General features: G+C 42.3%; 1 protein-coding gene across 2 annotated transcripts in view; it reads left to right on the top strand.

Annotated features, from left to right (window-relative positions):
* The first annotated feature begins 117 nt into the window (after positions 1–117).
* setd2 (SET domain containing 2, histone lysine methyltransferase) overlaps positions 118–18430 on the top strand; it is a 60145-nt gene continuing 41832 nt past the window's right edge. The window contains exons 1-2 of one of the 2 annotated variants that reach the window (XM_015357212.2): positions 118–288; positions 8065–8206. In XM_015357212.2, coding sequence (XP_015212698.2) covers positions 8178–8206 — 29 coding nt within the window. In that variant the 5' untranslated portion in view covers positions 118–288; positions 8065–8177. The remainder of the gene's footprint in view (positions 289–8064; positions 8207–18430) is intronic. The other variant, XM_015357211.2, reaches the window with a different exon arrangement.

The raw sequence follows: 18430 nt of genomic DNA, 5'->3' as shown, positions 1-18430 counted from the left end.
TGGGGGAAAATAAAAATACACACACCCAGGGACGATAAATTGTCAAGTGTCGGAAATATCCGTATTGCTTATTTTTTTCGGGAAAAAAGGAATGTATCGGGTTTAACCCGCATGGTTGCATTAACCCCAGTGGCCAGGATCAGAGTGTTCCGTTTGTTTGATGTGCCTTTGAGCAGCCTGTTTGGTTTGGGAAATCGGGATTACTGGATGTTTTTAAGACAAGAGAAGGAGTTCTTTGCAGTCGGCGGAGAACATGGGGGACTTTTATGACCCGGAGCACCCGACAGAGTGAGTATTTGTTGTAAAACGTTGGATTTGCAAGTTTTTCCTCTTCCTCTTAAGGTGCCTGCTGTTCTGGTATTTATACTCCGGATTGACTGTTTCATCGGCGCACACACCAACACTCCTCTCTGACATGAAAGTCAGACATGGCCGGTTAACTAGAGCCTCCCCGGTTGCTGTTATATTTTATGATGACAGTTTGCTTGGGGCTTCCAAAAAATAGTAAAACAAACATATTAACAAGGTGGGTCTGTTAATCGTGCCGTGGTGGTTGCGGTGTGCAATGTGCAGTGATGGAAGAAAGGAGCGGGTGAGTATTGAAGCACACACACTTCAGCGTCTTTCCCACGAACACCCAAGATAATAACACGCTCCATTGTTGTAAAAAAACAAACGTCTGGGGTTAACTTCTCATTTTCACTGTGTGGATCAGGAGTGAAGGGTTAATTTTCAACAAGAAGGATGCTTTTGGCGGGCCATGTTGCTAGGAATCCCCAGCTCAAGGCAGGAGGTACAGGCTGACAACAGGCCTCTATCGTAGGCCCCGGATCCACGATGTAAATTATGACCCATCCCCTTTTAAATGACGTCTTGTGTCGGCTACCCGGGGCCAGGAACTCCTTTCTCATGACCAGACACTTCTTGCTTGTCACCAGCCATGGAAAGACTCGGATGAATAAATTGTTTCTATGAAATATAAAAGGACGGACATGAGAAAGTCCTCGGTGTTTAATCATGCGATTTTTTAATTGTTAGGTATCCAAGGTTAGTTTGCTGGTCCAAGATGCAAGATTAGAAATCAGCTTGTGATTGCCAAAAATAAGGTAATTTGAAAAAAGGACATTAAATGTGGCTACCTATACATGTACATTATATTAAATTCAATGCCACACGACTTCAAGAGCGCTTTCCGTCAGTGAATATATCATGTTGTAGTCTGTGATATGAAGCGGGAGCACTGTGCTTGGTTAATGGCTTCTTTGCCCGTACAAAAAAAAAAACAACTCACTAATGACAAAGAAATAATAGATCATCGCAGAAAAGGCTTTGCCTTAAGTGAGAAGTTTCCCCAAGAAGAAAAAACAACAACGGCTCTTGTCACATGTAATGAAGTGGCTGACTCATTAATAAGGTTCGTAGACACCCCCTCCCCCGCTTTTTGAGGAGTTTGCATTTTTTTTTCTTTGCTGGCGGCAGGGGTATACAAATATCAGCCATTGCTGCCCTTGGCTTCGTAATAACCCGTGTGACACCACACTGTTCAACGTAGCAGTAAAGAACAGCACACCGGTCTTGTCTTGGCCGTGTGCCGTTTCTAGTTACAACAATCATCAGAATGAAAACACCTAAACGTACCAGCGCTTCGATTCAGCCGCAGAAAACTCTCGCTTATTCGAAGTTTTGCGAGTGTTCGGAACATTATGGCAAAGACCATGATTACGTAACACGACTGTTCACCTTTTTTTAAAAAAAGTGTTTTAATTCCAAACTCAAAACCATCTCTGGCGGGAAATGTTAATGTCTAAATATCGTATCCTAAAAAAAAACTACAGTACTTGCAAGTTTTGTCCTTGAATTTTTAGGCCTGTTTTAGGGTTCGGAGACTTCGGTCTTGGCCTACAGCGTTTTACATAGTAAGGTTCGGATAAGCACGAAAACTGTGACTGCCAAAGTATATGGAAGAGCAGTCATTTATTTTCGAAGAGTTAGGTCTCAGTTTGGTGACTAAATTTACGTTAAGGTTTATCTGGGTGTACTTATGTGGTTCTTTCACGGTATTTTGCCTGGGTTTTCCTGTAACACCAAGAAATTGCAACAGTATTGGAGTATTTAAATCCTGTCCCCATTATTAAATTACACTATAATGTAAATACGTGAATATATACATAAGGATACCTGGGTACATGACTTTAGTTCCCTGGAGGATAATACGGCTGCGTCTTTGCCCATGTCTCCTTTTAGAGACCCAGAGGGAAAGCAGACCGCTGGTTGAGCTGGCTTTAAAGCATGTTTTCTCAAGAAAAGTTGTGCAAATTACTCTTTTGGCAAAATGGACTTACTATATTTTGCCCCCTGTTCTCTCAGTCTGAAGGTATATAAGAGGTTCAGAGGGTATCCTGGTTACTATTTCATTCATTTAACTATACTAATTATTTGCTAAATGTGAGGATTTTGTGTTTTGAGTGTGGTAATGTCATTGTAAGATCCACCAGTGTGTGCTCATGCCCATAGTAGTGTGTACAACTTTCTGTGATTAAAAGGTTATTTACAAATTGATTTTCTTCTATTTAATGTGGATGAAATTAAATGGCAGCCTTGCAGCGATTCCTGTGAGCTGATGCATCTATAGAAAATGTCCCATTTAGTATAGATTTGTTTACCTTAGTTTCATAATCATTCACCCACACATTTCTAGTAAGAGGTCCAAAGCCCTAACCACTACTTCACACACTGCTGCCTCTAATGTTAAAGCAGGACAACAGACTCCTTTGAGCAGGAGATGTGAAGTGTGGTCATAAATTCAAGCTCAGGGCTGCCCAATAAACTGTTTGTTGAGCGCATTCATTGGACTTTGTAATATCCAATCTCTTTGTTATTTCCTTAATTGGTTAATGTCTTGTATTGCAGCCGTCTTCTATTTCCGTGTTTTGGTTGGAGAGTAGGCAAGGTTTATTCACTCATATTGTTACACACAGTGTCCCTGTCTCCTTTGGGAGCTGCAGTTAGCAAATTGATCTCGGGAAATCCTTTCGATTGTAAGCCACATCTTGCTGTGGTCTTCTGCCTTTGATTGAATCGGTTTAATAGAGGTCATGTGCGGTTCAGAGAAGTCGGACTTTCTTGCACTTTGAGAGGACATAACTCCAAATGGCAAACTATAGTTTAGGCCCTATGCATGCTGGTATTATTGAGAGAAAATAAGTTCAAAATGTAGATATGTAGTGTTTGTCTAATGCCAGGCTGGTGAAATCATCTGTACTGTGTTTCCACTTCATCCATCTGAACAGCAAGATAATGACAGGGGATCAGGTTTGGTGTAGTTTGTGTCATATCCTTTTAAAGCATGTTATCATTGTCAAAATTATCACTCTACTCCAGTCCTTGAAGGTGTCACGGTGTACATTGTTATAGAAACGCAGAAACTGCCACACAGATCAAAGACTATTACGAGGCAATCAGTCATTGTACCTGGCAGTCTTAGGCAGCTGAAGTCTTTCATGCTGTTTTCCAAGATCGCTTTTTGCCACTCTGATCAGCACTTGAACATTTGTGGTGTGCAGCTCTAGGAAACCTTTTCAGAAGGGCAACTGTGCCAGGTCTCCAGAGCAGTGACTTTGTTACAAAGTTAGAAAGCATTCGGAAAGTGAATAGCTATTCTTGCCAGCATGTTAGCCCATTAGAGGCTTAGTGATCAAAGAATCTGATAAGTACAGTTTTTTGAAGGTCTTTGACAGTGAGTTTCCACGGTAAGGCACAGCCTCTATTTTTTCCCTCCACACGCCCACGGCCGTACTTGGTAAGAACTGAATTTCCAACTGTATCCGATATTGTCCCTGTTTCCATGTGTGGGATTTGCTCCTGGTCTTTTGGCCTAGCCTACAGAGGGGGTTTGCTGGGGATTTAGCTTGTCTGTCTGTTTTTGTAAACTCCCCCAAAGTCCTGCTTTGTTCTTGCAGCCTGACTGTGTTAGATCTGAACCCTTCTGGATGTAGCCTGCCTGTCAGTCCTGGAATTGTGGTCTTCACTCCTCTGGGTGATTCTCTGGTGCAACCGCACAATGCAGCATTTGATAGACAGAGAATAATGTGCCATTTTGGGAAACAGCCCAGCTTTCTCTCTGTGCACTTTAGCAGCCATGGCTAGCTGTAGTACTTCATCCAGCGCAGAGCTGTCTTTTCTTTAGTCTAGAGCTGATCAGAAGAGTGCAATAGCTAGATTGTATGCTGACATCTATGAGAGAGGTTATAGATGTATTGATAATATTGGTAATAAAAGCTTTTTTCCAGTATGCACTTAATCGTACTCAGTCGTGCTCGTCTTTAGATCATGTCAAGGTGAGGTCAGGACCGAAGAATTAAACTAGTAATAAGGCTTAAAATGAATTCAAGTACAGTGGACCATCTACGGACTTCTGAACCTAACTAGGTCTATGATGTCTGAACTTAACTAGATCTATATACCTTAATTTACATGCCTGTTAGTTCTCCTCTTGGATCAGAGCTAGGACCGTCACATGCAGTTCAATTGTAATAGTCACCATCCTGTGCTCATGTGATGATCAAACACGTTACAGTGATATTGCTTTCTAATGAGAAATGTGTGGAATGAGGACAGCGGCCTGTCTCCCCCATAGACGGAAGCATTAAGTGGTGCTGTTTCTCCAGAGTCCTGGTGATCAGCTTTCGAAAGTTGCAGTTCTTGTAGTCTTGTTTTCATTTTCAGGGCTGCCCTAAGCTCAGTCTGAGGCACGCTTTCTCTGGAAGCACCTAACGTCTTGAGAGTTTTGTTCCAGCTCATCTATGACATAGTTGGCCTAATTAACTATATAAATTGAATGCTTCTTACCCATCTCTGAAGTGTGTTATAGATAATTGTATATTATAAGGAGTAAGTGTTTTAGGCTAAATCATTTCAAGTAAAATCTTGTATACTTCTAAGAAAATAATCGCGTTCATTGTTTGTCACTAGGGCTCGCAGGAACATGTGGTCCACAGAATCCTGTTTTCATCTGGGCATATATGTGTCTAGTGCCATTTTAAATCTACGCCTTTTTGGTATCATTGGTATCATATTTGGCTAAGTACTTCTCTGAGTTTTTTTCAACACAATACTTCTGAAGAAAGCCAAAAGTGGCATTGTCTAAAAATCGCTTTAACTTTTAGATGAGATTACATTTCTGTTTCATTAACTGGAGACATGTAAGGTGACTTTAATATTTCCCCTTTTTCTCCCAGCAGGCATTTATTGCTCAGCATTTAGATGTCCTGCTATGGACCAGATAGAGGCACTGGAGTGGTCTGCTCTGTGTCTACCTGTAGAAACCAATTAGCTCTGGGCCGCAGCTCTGTTCGTGAAAAGTTGAAATCCTTGTGCCTTGATGCTCTTTGTTCTTGCACAGGCTGAGACCCAGGTGTCACCATGGGATTTGAGTATTCTGTTAAAATCATGATGTAGCATATCATGTGCTAGCGATACTCTTGAGGTTTGATAAAGTGAATTTTTGATAGACGACTGTGTTTCCGCAGTGTTGTGGATTGCCTTGCTAGTCCTTCCCAATAGTTTCCTGCTACCTTTATTGCCATTTAGGATAAGAACTGTTTAATAGTTTGTGACCTATAGTTTAATTACAGACGGGCTTTGTTTGTCGATGGTGTTAATCATGAACACAATTTTACACATTTTTGAGTTAATATGATTTACCATTAAAGTATAATGGATTAATGGATATATTGTTTAGGTAAACCCTTTCACTGTGAGCACAATCGCAAAGCAATTTTGAGGGTCATGCTAACCCAGGACAGTAAAAACTGATTTTGCTCAAAGAAATGGATGAATATAAAATACCACCTGTGACCTTCTCAGTAATAAGAGAGCAGCTGGAATGAAGAGAAATACATTTCTTCCTTACAGTTGTTGCTGCATGACAATCCTAAGAGGTGACCATTAAGTTTTTTGTTTTATATTAAGCTCAAGACTTAAATGATCATATCCACCATTGTTTGCAACATCAATGTAGTCACACCCAGCCCTGTCATTAAAGTTGGGATTTAGGGCTTTTCTGAGAGTCTAGCTTGAAGGACATCTTAGTGGGATCTACTCGTAATGTCTTCTTAAAAACATGACTCTCTGATTCACCTTTGACTTTCATGGTCATGTACGTACAGTAGTGAAATAGATCTTTCCTCTTTCTTGTTTCATAAATGCTACCGAGCAGATACAGCAATGACTCACCATGATCGTAAATCCAGGATTTCCCTTTGGATAACAGTCTGCGCGGAGATTCCTGACTAATGATTGGAATCATTAGGTCTTTGAGGAGTGGGTGGGGGATGATTCTATCAGCCACCCCACTCAGGTGGTGGATAGAGGTGTATTGAGCAGTAGGTTGAGCTGTGCCATGTTTAACTGTTGACTAATACTGTGTACTTCAAGTTTGTTTTATTATTCTGAGTCAGTCTGCATAGAGAATCATGAAGTTAATATATTGAGCATTTTTATCATTTTTGCAGAGTTAAGAAATCATAAATGTAAACATAGTGGCACTCAAAGATAGTAAAAAAAGAACACTGGATGTTCACTATAAAGAGAGATCTGTGAGAAAGTCTTTGAATGGGCAGGAAATGTGATTGCATGATAGAAATCGGAGGAAGCTATTACAGTCTTCTCTGCCTCACTGTTTCACTTTTCTCTTGCTTTCTTCACTCCCCACACCTGCTTTGTCTTTCCGGCAGACCCCAGGCACTCTCTGCAGTCGCCTCTAACTGTGGTCGTGAAAGATTGCAAGATGAGGAATGAAGATGGGTTGAAAAACCACAGTGTTTTTTGAACAATGCTTCCCATCTCTTTAGGGTCTACACTCAAATATGAATGCCTCCTTGACTTTAGTCAGAGGCTCTCCAGCCAGTGAGAAGCTCAGTCTCTGGGGTTCTGGGCTTGATTGTAACCCGACTTACCTTCTGTGTGGAGTTTGTATGCTCTCCCCCACGATCGTGTGACATTTTGCCAGGTGCTTCGGTTTTCTTCCACTTTCCAAAAATCTGCTGACAAAGTTATTTGGTCTCGCCAGATTTTCCCTGGGGTGTACTGAGGTCCTCTCCAGCGTGTCCAGTCTGAAGGTATGCCTTCAGAATAGGCTTCTGGTTGCCAAAAATTAAGCAGCCTTCTGACCGTGGATGAATGGAAGCAAATGTGAACAAAATATGGAGTCAGGCTTAGCGATTACGAAATCACAGCGATGCAATGTGGAACTCTTCTAACTTCTGTCCTGTGTCTTCAGCCCCTGAACAGCCGTGACCGTGGTACAAGCAAATCTGAGGACCTTCTCAGTGTATTTCACCAGGTCTTTGTATTTGGCTTGTGATGCTGCAACATGAGAGTGTTGCCTACATACTACTGAATTTGGCCTCAGCCAAAGCAAAAAATAATCCAACTTCTCCTCCAAACACTAAATTATAAACTGCCAGCTCATTCTTGGCCATAGTCAATCCCGCGTTCTTTATTCTAACCAGTGGAAACCAGTGGAAGTCCTGATTTATGCAGCAAGTGGAGGTTTTGATGTAATCGGTACTCTAGTCTGGTTACAGGAAAGATTTAAAATATATGGTACCACCCAGGGTCCCTTGTGTAAGTGCACAGCCCTCCATTCCAGGAGAGAGATTGTGAAATAAGCAGGTCGTTGTAATAAAACCCTTTTTGACCGTTTTCTCTCGTCTTGTGTGCAGTAATGGCTTACCTAGCACCATTACCGTTTGAACCTCAGCCTACATCCACCTCAGCGATTGGGGTGTCCACACTTGCTAATAGTTTAGTGACAAAAGTCGCCCTGACAAGTTTTTAGCCACCAGTGTGGCTACTTTATGGAACAATCCCGATGGAGAAGAAGGCAGCGGGGCTGAAACGCACGCAGGGGGCGGCGAGCCCGTCATGCCACTCTTCCACACAGCTGTCTCGGCTGCAGTGAGCCGCCCTGCTGCAGGGGGGTGTGGCAGTGAGGGGAGGGGGGCCCCCCAGGGGCCAGTGCAGGTGCTGTTAACTGGAGCAGTGTTTCTTTAATCCTGTCAGGTGTGACATCACCTCGGAGAGCTCGCTGCTCTGAGCTGGTTTGCGCCCGGCCAGCAGCAGCAGCAGCGCACAGCGCACAGCGGCACCGGGCCGTAACCCCAGACCAGCTGTAAATGGATACGCTTGTGGAGACGGAGATCAGGTACTCTCGCTTGCTGCACCCCACGGGGACACCGCGCAACAGAGACTGCACACTGACACGGCCTGGCTCGGGCTCCCTGACAAACCCCACTTGGGCTCCGCGCACTGAGAGCGGTGTGGCAGGTGTAGCGCAGATTTGCATAAAGCTGATGTAGCATGACATTTAACACAGAGCTGAACACTACTAGTCTTATTACGGGTACAGGCCTTCAAACTTGTAATCGTCAAAGCAGGATTCTCATGGTTAGGTCTTAACTGAAGCTGCAAAGGAACAAGTGGAGGTTAATTAGAGCTGAATTCCGTGCTGAAAAAGAGCACAGCATCACTATTCCATCATGTTTTCCTGCAGCACATGCATTCAGGCAGCTTCTCTACTGTTCGGTAGGCTGATGTAGCATTAGTCACTTTGCATGCCGGTCATTTGTGACTGCACATCTCTTGAAAACACCATTTCAAGGGACTGAAAAGACTTCACCCTCCCAAACTAACACCCATGTGTTGTACTGTAATGACTCAAGAAGACTTATTTAACTGTATCTCTCCTAGAGGTCTTTTTCAGTCTTAAAAAGGCTTTGTTTGCAAATCATAAACTGTAGCACAGAGTGTAGTAATCTGTAATGGCTACAAACTGTAGTAATCATTTACCGTAGGACAGGGTTGAGGCTAAAGAAAAATGTGCCCTATATTTACTTAAACTGGAAGGTAAAACGGGTAGTTTTTTTCAGAATTTCTTAAGTCTTATCGGCCACTCGGAGTCAACTTGTTTCCGAAGACTGGGAAAACCTGTAACAAACTGATCGGTTAAGGAAGTATTGTTCTCAATTTAGGGAACTCTCTTCCTGCTTTGGGTTTTGTTTTGCATTGCTTTTAATTTCATTTAACAATTTGCAGTTCATCACAATTCATCGGTTGAATCGTTTCAAGAATGTAGAAGCAGTCGGTATATTTGTTACCTATAAAATTTGCTGGATTGGGCCTCTCCAGGAATGGGGTTGGAAATCCCAGCCTAATGTCAGCCATCCATTTAAGTGCTCCCTTCCTGGCAAGGATCATAGGGTTTTAAGGGTCACTTTGACTTTGACTGTTATGGGCATGTGAAGCCGTTGCTCTTTGAAATAGTTACCTTCAAGGGTTAGTGCGTTTTTATTTTCCTTGAGCTGTGACAATCATGACTTTTAACAGTAACTGTTAACAATACTCAGTTCATGCTGGTAGAGACTAAAGCTTTGTTTTTTTACTGAGTAAGATGCAACTCAAATCACAAGCTGATACCCTTTCATGTGTGTTCATCACTGGCTATATACTATCATCCCTCCATCCATTTTCTAACCCTTTCATCCAATTCAGGCCTGTCCCTGCCAGCAATGGTCACAAGGCAGGATACACCCTGGAGGGGATGCCGGTCCATCACAGCGCACACATAGACACAGGCAGACGCACACGCTCCATCTGGGCCAGTTTTCCAAGAAGCTAATCGACCCACCAGGATGTATTTGGACGGCAGGAGGAAACCCATGCAAACGCAGGGAGGACGTAAAAAGTCCACACTGATAGCACCGCTGGAATTCAACCCAGGGCACCACTGCTGCAAGGCTGCAATGCCAACTGCCCCTGCACCACCTTCTAATACTGTCAAAAAAGACTCAAAAAGCCTAAGCATTCTCTTCAGTTTTCACACATGCTTAGTTCTCAAGTATCTGCAGCAGTGGTAGAGAGATGTATCAGGAAGAAAGGCCTTTTAAAACACTATGATCAATGCTTACTGATTAAAGCAGTATATGTTGTTAACATCTCTCATGGTTGTTAGTGCTGGCCCCAGCATTTCTTCTTATTTAATTGTTGATCCATACCTGGCACAGAAAAGACTGGATCTATATGAGCAAATGTTCAGAGTACATGAAGTCACAGCATTTTGGTCTTGGGAAGTATTTCAAAACAGACCAATCCTTAATTTGCATGTGTTAAAAACATGACATATGAACTTTATCTGTATATGCACTATTAGCACTGACTTTTCAAGTTCCTGGGTGGCCCAAGTTGTGTATACCTTAACGTTTTCAGCTACTGTAAGCTGTTGAAGCTATCTATCGCTTGCTACCTCAGTGAAAGCCATGTGAAAATCCTTCCTCTACAGGTGGAACTAATAATAAAAATAATTGCATACACTTATATTAGCGCTTTTCTGGGCACTCCACTCAAAGCGCTTTACAGGTAATGGGGACTCCCCTCCACCACCACCAATGTGCAGCTCCACCTGGATGATGCGACTGCAGCCATAGTGCGCCAGAACGCTCACCACACATCAGCTATCAGTGGGTTAAAAACAGAGTAATGAAGCCACTGCATAGACAGTGATTATTAGGAGGCCATGATTGCTGAGGGCCAATGGGAAATTTGGCCAGGACGCCGGGGTTACACCTCTATTTTTTTCGAGAAACGTCCTGGGATTTTTAATGACGACAGAGAGTCAGGACCTCGGTTTTACGTCTCATCCGAAGGACGGCGCCTGTTTACAATATAGTGCCCCCATCACTACACTGGGGCATTAGGACCCACATGGACTGCAGGGTGAGCTCCCCCTGCTGGCCCCACTAATACCTCTTCTAGCAGCAACCTTAGTTTTTCCCAGGAGGTCTCCCATCCAGGTACTGACCAGGCTCACACCTGCTGCTTAGCTTCAGTGGGCTGCAGGGTGATATGGCAGCTGGCGAACTGAACACAGAAAAGGCTTTTGGGCTTGTGATTCAGTTAAAATCTCTCCTCCAGCTGACCCATTCCCTCACTTTTATATTTAATAGAGCTGCCAAGAATTCCGTTCATGGTAACATCGGCTGCACTTAGCATCTCCCTTCTGGCTGCGCTGTTGCAAATATTTAAAAACCGACTGTGTTTGCTCAGGGTGTGATGTGGTGTTTGGTCTTCTACACTTGTACAAATGTTATCGCGTGACTTGATTGAGCTAATAGGTTCATTAATCTAAATTACAGAAAGCCCCAGGGTTCTCCTTTTGCTGCTTTAACTGTACAGAAGGGAAGGTATTTTCCTGATTACAGGAGCGGGGGCCAAAAATTTGGTGGGGTTTTGAGTCCTTCTGCCCACATGTACCCAGTGTGTATGTAATACACAAGTGCTCCAGCATTTTACACTTTTAAGTGTTGCTGGGAGGATTGGCACAGGAAAGTAAGTTGCCAAGCAGGAATTTCTACACTTGAGGTATTGTGTAAAAACTTACTTGCAGTGTTTAAAGCACTGACACCCACTTGCAGACAGGACTGGATCACGCTTGAGTCATGGTTCAGTGAGTGTTGGACTCGGAAACATTCCTTACAAACTCAGGATTAATCTCACATATCGTGTAGGCCAAGAGAATCCAGGAATCTGCGAGGTTGTTTATATAAATTGTCACTTTGTTTTTTTTCCTACACCCCTCCGATTCTGAATGGTTGATTGTGTTCTTCATGTCTCGGCTTGAGAGCCTGTAAGCTCCTAGGAGGCTAAAGGGGTCGCTGTGCTGTGGAGAGACTCTAGCCAACTCATGTAAATGAAGCTGAGTGCCACTGCTTAGGCAATCAAGGTCCCAGTCTGGTAGAGACATTGACTAGGGCTTGAGCCCACGTCTGTAGAGCTCAGCCTGCACTCAGTCAACCAACGTTATCTTCTGAGCCCCTCAAGAGGCCCTGAGCCTGAGCTGCTTTGACATTGTAGACAATACAGATGCTTGGTGAAGTGGGACATGTAAATATTGCACCTATTGAGCTGTTCAATATTACCACTTCACCTCACTAGGAAAGGTATTAAAGTAACGGCTACAACAACTAATTTCCTTCCTGGGAATGGCACTCACAAGTACATAACATACGACAGGGCAAACAAATCAACTTGTGTCGCATATCAAAGGACAGGGCAAACACCCACCAAAATATCATGAAACAGGACGAGCTCTCAAAGAGCTGCAGGCAACAAGACAAGCAAAACAACCTCCGTTACAGATCAAAGGAAAGGACAAGAAGTAATTACATAACAAAGAAATGGACAAGCATTCAGATTGTGAAACAAATGTCTTTCTGAGCCTATGTAAGATACATGAATGAAAAAAGGTTTTCCATTAGGGAATCTGTTTGGCTTTTGTGCTTTTGTTTTGGTGGTTGACCTACTTATTCTCTTCCTATTGCTGTCTTTCCTCTTTGAAATCCATCAATGAAAATTTACAGTTCAGATTTGATTGTAAGTAGATGATTACAGAGAGGACTCAGCCACAGATGAACACATTTCCTTGGGCAACAGTAAAGATGGAAATATGATTTTTACTGTACACTGGCTTGGGTCCAGTGAAAATGTCGTCTCTATGTGCTGGACACAGCGTTTCACTTCATGCTTCTAACTTGTGTAAGTGCTCGTGTCTCCATTGGAGACTTAGAAAAGTTGTCACAGCCCTTACCAAGAAAAAGTGCCTTTCTGATAATTGATGGGATGAGGCAGAGCCATTGAAGAAACTAATAAATCACTCTAGGATGCAGAAACGTGACCCAGGTTAACAAGCACATAGAAAATGAATTATAAATGGTAGCTGGCTAAAAGCATCTTTTTATATCTTAATTTAAAGCCATATATTGTCCTTTTGACTTCAGTTAACTCTTGGTCCTCTGGCGCTTTCACATTCTGATGAAACCTAACTGTAATACCAGACAAACTGGCTAAACTCCTATTTCCTTTGCAAAACAATGGTTTGAAACTTACTCGGGTGCTGTGGTGTTGGTGAACATGCATATACCATCTGAATATAATGCAAATACAATATGTTTCAGAAGCCCTAAAATGTGATGCATTGGAAAGTGACTGACTGTATTGGGGCATAAAAAAATCCAGCATTACCTAACATTAGCGTGATACCTTAAAATTGGATATAATAGCCTCTGAAGGTACAAACACGCATGCTTAGTCTGATGTTCCTGATCAAATGTACTGTAACATCTTTTTCTTGCATTTTACCGGATCAGCTTTCATTCAATACCAAGGGCTTAACGCACACACACGGCACTGAAAGCTGCCTCTTGAGTCCTGATTAGATACAGTGTCATGATGCTAAATGACTCAAAAGGGAAGAGGAAGCTCACTAACATGCCATAAAAGCACAATTGGTGTTTGTATTTTTGTTAAAAAAGAAGGAACTTAAAATTTGCTGTTAACTGTAGTTAAGTAGAAGTGATTTAAAAACGGCTCCCTTGCCTACTGCTTTGGAATGCTGCCTTATTGCATTGTTTTGCAAAAATAATTGATGTCACAGCTCCTCAATCTATATCCGAACCTGATGCACTGGATAATCGTGGAAGCGCGCACACCTGATTCGCATGATCTTGTTCATCCTGTGGCTAACCCTGATCTGCAACGCATGTGTTTACTTTGCTGTTGCTAATTGGGATTAAAGATGCGTTTACTCAGGATCAGACATGGCAGTGTATCTTAGCCTAACCAGGTAGTGCCACTAAGTTTTACTTGCTGCACTCAGTTTTGTTTTACAGTTTCATTAATCGGTCACGTTTTTCAGTTATTTGTAGATAATGGGTTTACCTCCCTTTTGTAAATGATTTTCACGCTTTAGAATTTAGCATTGGTTAAGATGCTCTGGGAATTACACAACAGCAGGTTTCTGTATGTGCTTTAAGCATGTGATCACATATTTAATCCCAACAGATTGATCCCTTGTAATTGTACCCAATTCACAAAGATATTGGCAAAAACAATCTTCAATAGGAGGTCCTCTGTACAAGTCCTAGTAGCAAATCTGTCCTCCTTTGGGAGCAATGTAAGATTTAGATCTCCTTTATACCAGGTTGCAGATGCCAAGCTGTGGGATTCTGTCCCCTTCCTCTTGTTCAGCCTTGACAAGAATATGCCTGTTCACTGGTCTCTGAGCCCTCAATGACGCATGCAATCCCAGTTCATCCCACAGATGTTCAGTGGGGCTCCAGTCTGGCGAGAAGGGTGCCCATGGCACATTCCCATCATGCAAGAAAGCCTCTGTTATCTGATAAACAGGAGGACATGTGAGTGTCCTGCTGGAATGCTAGGATTAGGATGAGACTGCAGGATAGCAGCAGATGAGGCCCATGTAAGGTTAATGTAGCACTGTTGGTTAAAATCTGTCATAACAGGTGGATGTCTGAAGTGACTGGATAGTCTGTCCCACCCCATCTGATTGTTCTCCTGTACACAATAAAGTGTTGTTCTCCAATACTGAACTGGACTCTCTGAGGTTGGTCAGTGTGGTCAGGACTTGGCTTCACAACCGGCAAGTTCATCTCGAGTGACTCAGTCCAGCCTCCAACATACCAGTGCCATGCAGGTGCTGTTCCCTTGATGAGTGGGGCATGTCAGCTCCTTTCTGTGTTTTTTCATTCGTGATTTCACCAGGCCTGACATTATGTAGGATAAATAACCTCATCCCAAGTGCTCAATCAACTATCTCACTAAATGAGGTGATTTAGTGCTTGAGAAACAGTTATTCTTTTGTCATGAGAGGTCAGTTAATAAAACGTGTAACCAAAAACAAATGTTTATTCAAATGCCCAAAATATGTTCTAATAAACGTAGATAGTGATGAGATAATGTTGGTGTACAAATCCCTACTCCAGTATTGTTGAAAGGGTTACCATGACAGAACTGGCAGTGAAACACGGTGATCTAGCAAGGCATAGTAATTCCAGAGCACAGCTGCTCATTGATTACCCTTGCGTTATGAGCATGAGACACCCTCATTGGATGGGATAACCCCCCTTCCCCCCAGTGCTGGTGCTCACTTATACAGCTGGGTGCACTGGTGCTAATGGGGTGATGTTCCTCACTCAACTACAGTGTCTAGTGGGAACTCAAACCCACATCAGTCATGAGTCCAAAGGCTTTCCCAGTACTCTGTGCTACCCCCCCCAGTGATATCTGTGTATTGATATACTTAAATATGAATGTTTATTTCTCATTCACACAAGTTAATTTGCATACAGAATTATTTTTTAATGTGATTTATTAAATTGAATTCCTTTTCTTTGTTCATTTCATTTTGAATTGCCACCTTATCTGCTGAGTCAAATGGTAGTTTGACTCAGAAGATAATAAGGCTGCTGTTTCCATGTAAGAGTGCACACTATTAAATTGCAGGTGATTTCATTATTTTACAAATTTAAGATCTTGTTTTGGTTTTTAGTTGTATGTTTATGAAGTAATATTTCAAACATGATACTATACATCTGCTTGCAAGTGCAAGTCAGTGGTTCACAGTTCATTGCGGGTGTCATAGTTTAGACTACATTTTCCTGAACTCAGGACTCTTCCTTGCCTGATGTATTCTGCACATTCTTTGGATCAGTAGCTTCGGGCTGCTAGATTCATCTGCAGTTTTAGTTCACTGCAGTAAACAGGCATTTTTCTTTCCTTTCCCAGCCCAGTGCAACAGAGCCTGGAACATTATGTCATATAGGATCTAACTCTGGAATGTTCTTTTTGAATTCCAGTTTAAACCTCCTACAGGCCCTGGTTTTAAACTGATTCTAAAGGCATATATACTTTTGAGACTACTGGTCCTGTACTGTTTCTTTCAGCATTTCCTTCTCTTGCTTAGGTTCAGGATATTTCTTGTGGCTTTAGATGGAATTGCCATTAAGCATCAGTGTATTATTTTAGGCAAGATTTTGGGTATGTTCAGCAAATCTTGAACTATAGTGAAACACCTTCAAGATTGCATGCATTCCTACACAGTAGGATATGCCATATTATTCCCCTTGTGGATTGGATTAAAAATGCTCAGGAATTCAGAGAAATTTTATATAACATTGGAGGCAGGAATACTTTCCATCTAGCATGGTGATGGTCCACAGAGCTCAAAGCTGACCAGCATGGTTTCCTGTTTTTTTTCCCCTGCCTGTTTCATGCTGATGTTGCCATGCAAACCTTACCACCCATTTTTCAGTTAATGCTTTTGCTGGACAAATGACACTTGTGCTTCAGGACGTTTGCCAGTGTCCTGGCGGCATAGGCTACCTATTTCTATATGGCTGATTAAAATATCCTGCTGTGGTTTACCTACCTGTTGTACTATGTTCTACTCTCCAAGTCAAACTATAATCAGGAGACTCTTCATTTCAAACATAATACCTCTTAATCAGTCCCTTGAGCTGTTTGAATTTTTCACTGTGTTCTAGTTTGCCTAGAATCTATAAATAGTCATGCGCTAACTCTGGTGTACTTTGGCACAAAGATCCAGAAGTGTAAAATTAGGTTTTCAAGATTGAGACTTAATTCAGTGGTTGGCTTCCTTCCATACTTTTCCCAGTGAGGTTTTTGAGAAAAAAAAATGCATTGCCTGACAAGTTAGTTTGGGCTGATTAATCATTGAACCCAGAAACTTCAGGAATTCCTTGAGCATTCAGTGTGCAAGATCATGTAATGTTTATTTACATGATGATATTGTCTGGTTTTGTCTGCTGCACTGCTTTGAGCAACTTTTGTCAGTTATTTAAGATCCTTTCATGGTGAGCACCAAATCAGCCTTACAGCGTCATGATATTCATGAGCCAGCTTTTAATGTCAACGTTCGGCAAATAAACCACAGAAATTAATCGGAAAGGACTTTAAATGTCTAGCATATTCATGAAGCTAATATTTTCCAGGCAGGAGTGCAAAGTGAGTATTATTTCAGGGGGAGAAGTCCTCAACTGTGAGTTCCATGAGAGCAAGTGGTTTTTGTGATATTAAAATGGCTTTAATTGAGAAAAGAGTTTTTATTTTAGTTGAACTGGAGGGTTGTGGGGGGGCTGGCCATGTGTAGCCTTTCAAGGTCTCCTTGCCGCAGGTTGGTGCTCTGCTCAGTGGCCCTGCTCTGCCTCACCCAGGCTTGTTTGCATGACCATCTTGACCCAGTTTCCTGGGATACCGTCAACCGTAACCCTTGTTGTCATGGCAGCAGTCACCTCCCTGAAATTCCCACGGGAGAGCTCAGTAACACTAGAAAGGTTATACAGTAGAGAATGCTGGCCTCTGCATTCTATCCTGCAGGAAAAATATATTGTATTTAGGTATCTGCTTTATATTCCTGTTACCCTGAGTGATGGCCCAGTATTCTTAATCTAACACAGGATACTGATTAGTTATCACCGGTAACAGATTGTCAGTCTGTCTTTTTTTGTTGCGTTTAAGTCAATGGAGCCAGGCAAGGCATCTTTAAATAAGATTGATCCCCTGCCAACTGGGTTACGTTCCTGAAAACCCTTGTGGTAGGTCAATTTGCGGTTAAACTTAAGATCTTAGGGGGAAAAATAGGGTTGGGGAAAGTAAAGTCACCATTCAACCGATAAAGTAAAACGATAACATTAGAATAGAGGAAAAACGCAATCTATTTTGGAAATAATGTGTAGTTTTTACATCAGTTTCTGTCAGAGTTTATACCTTTGATGTGATGATGCCCATACAGATTGAATTAGGTGGCATGTGCAAGACCTTAAGGGATGATACTGCTCCACTTCTTTTACATTGTACAAAACGTAGATTCATTCACACCAAACGCTCAACAGCACTCTTTAATTCATAATACTTCATTGCCCAGTCTGTGGACCCTTATGCCATCTTGAAGATGTAGATTACACCGGAAAAATATGCTAGATTGATGCAGGGGAATAATGCAGAACCTTTGTAGGATTCTTTGGTTTCCTGTAGTTGTTTTATTGTAGGAGAATGCTGGAATAATAGGATATTACTGCCACTTTCCTAGAAAGCCAGTGGTGGAAAGTAGCATGCATAGTTTGTGCTGCCTCCAGAGTGACCTTTTAAAAATGCATTGTCTTGTCTTGGAGCTAAGGGAGAAACATTTTCAGTGTGCGAAGAGTCAGATGGTGCGAGACTTGCCAGGAATGGCAGTATCAGTAGTTAATATCCACAGTCCAGGCTGAGCACTGCAGCTGTGTGGACCTGTAGCCCAGATGAAAGGGCCTGTATCTCCATCGGTAACAACCCGGACAGTTGAACTTGCGTGGATGGTAGGGAACGGAGCAACTTACAGCTGTTCACATTAGTAAGATTGTAAGCGTTCAATGGGTAATGCAGAGAGAGTTTCTGCTGGAAGAGATCCTCTCAGCTGGGGATGTCACATTGTGAGATTTTGATGGTACGCTTATAGTCTCAGGAAATATCATGGTTTCATGGTTTTACATTTTGGGGGGGAGGTAATTTATCATGAGAC

The sequence above is a fragment of the Lepisosteus oculatus genome, chromosome 10, assembly GCF_040954835.1.
Source record: "Lepisosteus oculatus isolate fLepOcu1 chromosome 10, fLepOcu1.hap2, whole genome shotgun sequence".
Lineage (NCBI taxonomy): Eukaryota > Metazoa > Chordata > Actinopteri > Semionotiformes > Lepisosteidae > Lepisosteus > Lepisosteus oculatus.
This window is presented reverse-complemented; position numbering and strand designations above follow the sequence as displayed.